The sequence below is a fragment of the Lipophrys pholis genome, assembly GCF_963383615.2.
Source record: "Lipophrys pholis genome assembly, chromosome: 7".
In the NCBI taxonomy this organism is placed as follows: domain Eukaryota; kingdom Metazoa; phylum Chordata; class Actinopteri; order Blenniiformes; family Blenniidae; genus Lipophrys; species Lipophrys pholis.
In genome coordinates this window covers 3,826,596-3,833,253 of record NC_137638.1, presented here as the reverse complement: position 1 = coordinate 3,833,253, position 6,658 = coordinate 3,826,596, and the positions used below count along the sequence as shown (strand labels likewise).

The following is a 6,658-nucleotide window of genomic DNA, read 5'->3' as shown; positions in this document are numbered from 1 at the left end:
CCACGAAACCGACGCCACCCGCACTGACCGGTCGATCCACTCCGCTAAACTCAGTTAAAACCTCTTGGAAATCCCAGATTATGTCGTGGCGAAATTAAAACTTTCAGTCGGTGAGCTTCCTGGTATAAGTAATGGCGGCGGACTGTGCGGACATTTAGTTTTTTTTTTTCAAGAAATGTATCCGTGAAATGAGAAAAAGACTGTAGGTTCAAGGCTACAGCAGGAACATTGTGTTGCAGGAGCTGTTTGGACTTTGTTAGATCAATGTTGGCAACCAAGAATGTAGTGAAGGCAAATAACGTCAACATCAATCAGCCCAATCCCATCTTGAGTGGTGGAAAAAATAAAAGTGTCATAATAACCTTTAAACATATGGATATGTGATGAAAATGTCTATATTTTGACAAAACCAAACAATTACTATGGTGAATGAGTTCTGCTGTGAAATACAGGGAAATGTCCAGAAAAACTTGCTGTTACATTTTTTATTTTTTATTTTTTTTACAAACTGTACCTGGTTTTGACGCGAACGCAAAGTTTTCTAGCTTTCATGCATCACCGACATCTCATCTCAGGTCTCTGAAGAAATTTGTAGAAAAATCAACATTTTCTTTGACATTGTTGGTACTTCGTTATTAGTTTGGTCGGATTGGAGCTTCAAACCCTGAAAAAGCCACAATTTTGTACTTGTATACGTGTTTTAAATGGGATTCTGGAGATTACAATGTTTAAGACCGGAGCAGATTAACTGAAATGTTCTGCATGACTGCAATGTCACTGCAGTTATGAAATAGGAACATGTGCTCATGATCATTTTTTACTTGAAAACCTAAAGAGCTTTCTCTTTGCAGGAGCATTTCTAAAAGATGTTGGCGCTCCGGGCATTGAGCCAGAAGGACCCTTCCAACTCCCGGACCAGGAAGTCCCTGGACAGTCCCATTCCTCAGGACCTCCTCCTGAACCGGGAAGCAGCAGGGACGTCTTCATCTGCAGATTCACATGATGAGCTACTGGATTTTGGTAGAATAAAGCTTGACATGGCTGCTTTAGAGCTTCTCACTATGGAGGAACTTGTATCCCAGTCTGTGGATTGTCCTGTTATGACCGGCACTCTGCTATGAGATGGAAAGCAGCTGTCATATGAGCACACCATTGAGGATTTTGCAAGTCAAAAAATTTAAAGGCAACATACTGCGACTGTAAATAAACTGTGTTATTGATGATGTCACCAGATCGATTGAAGGAGTCCCATTTTGCAAAATTCACTTTCTAAAGGTTTTCCAGCAGTACTAATCGTCCCCATACCTGGACTGACGCCCCAGAAGTGAAGACAGTCTGTCCTCTCTCTCCCTGGCTTGTTTCAAGTTTTAAAAAGTGTGTTGCTCCAACCAGCCAATCAGGAATCAAACCCTATATAGTGTCATCGAGGGTTTAGCCAATCACAATCAAGGTAGGCTCCTCCCTTTGACTCCTCCCACAATTAGGCAGCTCTGCTCTGGCAGATGGCACCACGAGAGGAAATACTTCCTCCTCTTCTCATGATGGGCCTGTGTGGGCGGAGCCAGTTTAGCTCACACAGACACAGCAGATTCTGAATGCAGCTCCTATGATCCAATATTCAAATGGAGGGAAAATCAAGGAAAAGCTGAATTTGGGGGCAATAAACTTTGAATACAACGTTTTTAGACCAACGACACTCTGAAAGTATTGAAAATCTGAATAATATGACGCCTTCAAGTGTGATGCTGATATGTGTGATGTTTAGTGTTGCTTTGTTTCCATTGTTGTGCTTTAAATTTTATATATTCATTTCATTTTATTATACAAAGTTAACAAAAAACCCCACTAAATATCTGTTTTATTGACTGAGGTGTGGAGGATTGTTTTTTTCCTTAAAGGTTTTTATCAGTTTAACTTGCCCGAGAGGCTCAACACGAGCTGTTTAAGGTTAATATACGAGGTTATCAGAGGAAAATCTAAATGATGAAGAATCGCTCCCTTGTAGTTCGACACTTTAAGGCCCAGAAACAGTAACTGGCCTCGGGCCCCCGTGAAGCTGAACGGCCCTACGGACGGAGCTGTGACCTGCAGCTCTTACTTCCAGAGCTTTAAAAACCTCTGCTACTGCTTCAAGTACAGGGAAACTACCTTTCTGAGACCCCCGTGGCCGTGACGTCACTTCCTCCTGGATGACGCGCTGCCACGCGAAGGAGCGTCTTGTCCGCGCTGTTGGATGACCCTCAGTGGCCCCGTGGTGGTTCCACGGTGGTTCCCCAGTGGACCCCCCCCCCCCCCCCGGTGGACGCCCACCCGCTTCCCGTCACAATTTAACAATAGGCCGGCCCGCTTACCCAGCAAAATGCCCTGTCAGGGGCAGTTCTCATTATTAATGCCCCAACACTGCTGGAACTGCCGCGTGAGCGGCAGAGAGCCGCGCGTGCGTCACACTGTCAGCAGCACGAGCTGGTAAATATAGAGTCAAACAAATGGTTTCTGGAAATATATGAACTGTGCTCCAGAGGAAAAAGTCCCACACTTCATAAACATACTCGTGTAATTCATCACAAGGTATTGTACCATCTAGAATCAGAATCAGAATCAGAATCAGAATCAGAATATTAATAATAATAATAATAATGATGATAAGAATGTGGAAATGTAATAAATAGTTTTGTATATTTACATTATAGTAAGTCGTTATATCAGCTTTAATAACAACAAATCGCTACTTTTGTTAATATTTACTTATATATTTATATTTATACTATGTTATGTCACTATTATCACTACCAATAATACTAATGATCAGATAGATAGATAGATAGATAGATAGATAGATAGATAGATAGATAGATAGATAGATAGATAGATAGATAGATAGATAGATAGATAGATAGAGTCACTCTCTAAATTATGATAGGTTAATTGTAATATATTTTAAACATGTTTAAGGTATTAGTAGTATGAAGCAGTTGTTGTAGTCTCTTGAAACTAGTTGTGTATGATCTATTCTATCATATCAAATCCATCCTGCAACCCTTTTTCTCGCCTTGAACCCTGATTGATATTATTGTTTGTAATAACAATAAAAAATAAAAATAAAAGTATTTGGTTGCTTTGGATTTCTGTATAAAGTGCGTCTCTTCTCTCTGTCCAGGCATTTTTTTTTTCCTCCTGGGAGGTGACCGCGGCGCGTCACGTGACTGCTCCTCCACCAACCAGCAGCCTGCAGTCTAACTTTGGAGATAAGGGAAGCGCAGTAAATAGCCAGCGGACCGGAGGAGTTTCACTCTCAGCTCCTTCAATGGTCCCCGTCACACACACACACACACACTCACACACACACACATACATACACGCGCACACACTCCCTCCACCTCTCCGGCTCCTCCAGCTGCGCTCCCCGCATAGACTGAGTGTGTGTCCAGGAGGATTTCTGAATTTTTTTTTTTTTTTTAATTTTCTTCTTAAACTGGTCTTATTTTTCACCCGCTATCATCATTTTATCGGTAAACCTCTGCAGCCCATGCACGGCTGCAGCAACACCTACATCCACACTTTAATTATCAGACAATCATCAGTGACAGGCTGCTGCTGTTCAGATGTTGGGAGACAAAGCTCACGGTAAGAACACTTTTTCCACTTTTTAATCCGCCTGCACGACCACCGTGCACATCTGTTTGCATATTCAAAATAAATCTGGTTTAATTTAAAAAAAGAAAAAAGAGAAAGCATGCAGGTTCGTTATGGCCTCAATGTGTACAAACAGTAACGTTCAAATGCAGGTGTTTTCTGTTATTCTAGCTGTTGTAGAAAACGACATATTGAATAAGTAAAAAAAAACAAAAAAACAATGACAACCGCAACAAACATTTGAAAAATACTGAGAACAGAATTGGTTTGAATGTGAAAATTATCATCTTCAAAAACTTAATCAAATCGCATAAATAGCAGATTGAACCATTTCAGTTAGAATAAAAGCTTAATTTAAACAAAACGTAAAGGGTTGCCTGAATATTGAGTCGTTAGAAGTGTAATTTAAAAATAATTTAAAACATTGCAATATTTTGCAAAATACAACTAAAGATATGTGGTAACATTGAGATATATATTACAATACATCGATAATTATTTCAAGATAATACGTTAAATAATGATCGTATATCAAAATCGCCTGTGTTTTGTGTTGTCTAAGACAAATAATTATAATAAATAGATAAAGAAAATAATTCACGCGGCTTTAATCCTCCAACAACCTGTAAACGCGAGCGCACCGCTCGTCCTCCGCAGAGCGCGCGAAGACGCTGATTTGCGGCCTGTGCGTCTCCCGCCACTCACTTCTTCCTCTTCTTTTTACAAAAAAATCTATTTCGACTCACCTCGTTGCAATAAATATTAATGACCAGTTTTTGTTTCATATCCAAACACCTTTTTGCTGTGGGGTGACAGACACTTTTTACGCGTCGGATTTGCGCGTGTCGTCATACACGCGCGCCCCCGAGCCGCGTCGAGCGTCTCTAAACAACTATAACCTCTTATTATCCACATTTAAACCCCCACATTGGCTAAAAATTGCTCAACAAGAGAGGTCCTCTCCTTTTCTTTATAAAGATATTTGGTTGTCAGCTTCAGGACAGCTCGTGACAAAGTGAAAAATCTCTGATCTGGAATTAGTGTGGCAGATTCAATTAAAACAAACAAACAAATAAAGCAGCTTCAGCGAATTTAACTCTGGACACTGATTTATTTATTAATTTTTTTTGTAGTTTGGTCTACCAATTTAATTAAAATAAGTATTTGTGTTAATTCAAGCAAATTGTGATTCGACCCATACATATTCACATATTTACACGTTTGGCACCGGAACCTGCACGATTCTATTCAGAAAACTACCTTTACGTGATTAAATGTTTATTAGACCTGCTCTATTCACAAAGCAATCAATAACGTAATTCAGTTTATTAAAGTACAAAATGTAATCATATATTTTGGACCGTTTTCCACAGTAATACGTGCATTTTTATTTCTCTATTCCTGTTCGTGCTAAAATAACTTTTTATATTGTTTTGTGTGGAATTCGTATTTAGCTTTGATCACTATTGTTTTCGTTATAAATATTTTATGAACGATACATAATTTGATAAACTTCTATTTTGCCATTTCTAACCCGTTAAAAATGTCATTTATATTTAAAGAAAAGCTTTAAATGGTGGTTCGTTTTTTTTTTTTAAATATAAATTGAACCACTTCGTGTTTATTACGGAGACTAAAAAAATACAAAAACAACAACCTGAAATCTTCACAATCTGACACGCTTCTCTCACACTATTAATGACACACGAAATGTTTGATTTTCAATTTCATCTTTATTTATATCTCGTTAAATATCCATCCAGATTGAAACACGTAATTTAATGATAACATAATAATACAATAACACAAAATCCCGCAGAAGCACCGAATCCACACGCACCTTTAAACGAAATGGAAGAGGACCTTCCTCGTGATAGAAGATTTATTGCAGGAGTGTTGAATCACGTGCAGCCTGATGAATGAGTGCCTGATAAAACATTGATACTTGACAGGATTCCTTTTTTTTTTAAACGGCTGAAACGAAATAAGAAGCTGAAGAAGCAGAGTGATCCTGACATTTAATCGAAAATATATATAATGCAGCATCTTTCATTCGACCTTCCCTCCCTCGTTTTTCAAACCACCTTGTCCTAATTAGTGTTGAACTATTTCTTTTCCCTACTAATGTAGAAAAATAAGAATCCAGAGAAGTTGGTATTTCTAACTGTTGTCAGGCTGGATTATATGTTCTGTGACGAGTAAACTGACCTTGACGTGTAGAATCACTAAAGTGGCTCTTTATCATATTTACATGATGAACTAAGTCTTGGGGTGGAGCTATACGCACAGATTTACGCACTTTTTTTCTTTTTTTTTATGGTGGCGCTTTGAGCACGTGGTGCGTCAATTGCTATTACATACAAGTCTGCGTGTGTGTGTGCGTGTGTGTGTGTGTGTGTGTGCATGTGTGTGTGTCGCGTGCCTCAGGCGTGACTTTGAAGGTAATGGAGTATACATATGACGATGACCTGGAAGAGCTGTGTCCTGTGTGCGGAGACAAAGTGTCTGGATACCACTACGGTCTGCTCACCTGCGAGAGCTGCAAGGTGAGCCCCGTGCGTCACTCACCGCTTCGTAACCGAATTCTATTAATATTGACCCCACATGCAAATAAATGTTATAATTTCACGATTGGTTTTCATATTAGATTATGTTAAAATTAGTTTAAACGTGGTAATCTAAATGCATGTGGCTTTTAAATACGTAATTTCTTTCAAATAGACGAGCGTAAAGGCCAACTTCACGTCTATGGCGCGTCCATGATCTACAGGCCACAATATACATGCAAGAACAGTCCTTGTTGAGACTTTTTTTTAAATAATAATAATGATAATTTAAAAAAAAATGTGTTTGAAAAGAAAAAACTGCATTCAGTGGCTTGAACGGCCCGCTGATTCCCCGCTGTGTGGCTGCAGGGCTTCTTCAAGAGGACGGTGCAGAACAACAAGCGGTACACGTGCGCGGAGAACCAGGAGTGTAAAATAGACAAGACCCAGAGGAAGAGATGTCCCTTCTGTCGCTTCCA

The 6,658-nt window shown here is 39.4% G+C and overlaps 1 protein-coding gene across 1 annotated transcript in view; it reads left to right on the top strand.

The window, feature by feature from the left end:
- Positions 1–3,602: 3,602 nt before the first annotated feature.
- LOC308112523 (nuclear receptor subfamily 5 group A member 2-like) overlaps positions 3,603–6,658 on the top strand; it is a gene marked incomplete at both ends in the record, with an annotated part of 28,728 nt that continues 25,672 nt past the window's right edge. The window contains 3 exons of the mRNA XM_080468106.1: positions 3,603–3,624; positions 6,061–6,179; positions 6,549–6,658. The exon at positions 6,549–6,658 is cut by the window's right edge and continues 32 nt beyond it. Of these exons, the coding sequence (XP_080324232.1) occupies positions 3,603–3,624; positions 6,061–6,179; positions 6,549–6,658 (251 nt within the window). The remainder of the gene's footprint in view (positions 3,625–6,060; positions 6,180–6,548) is intronic.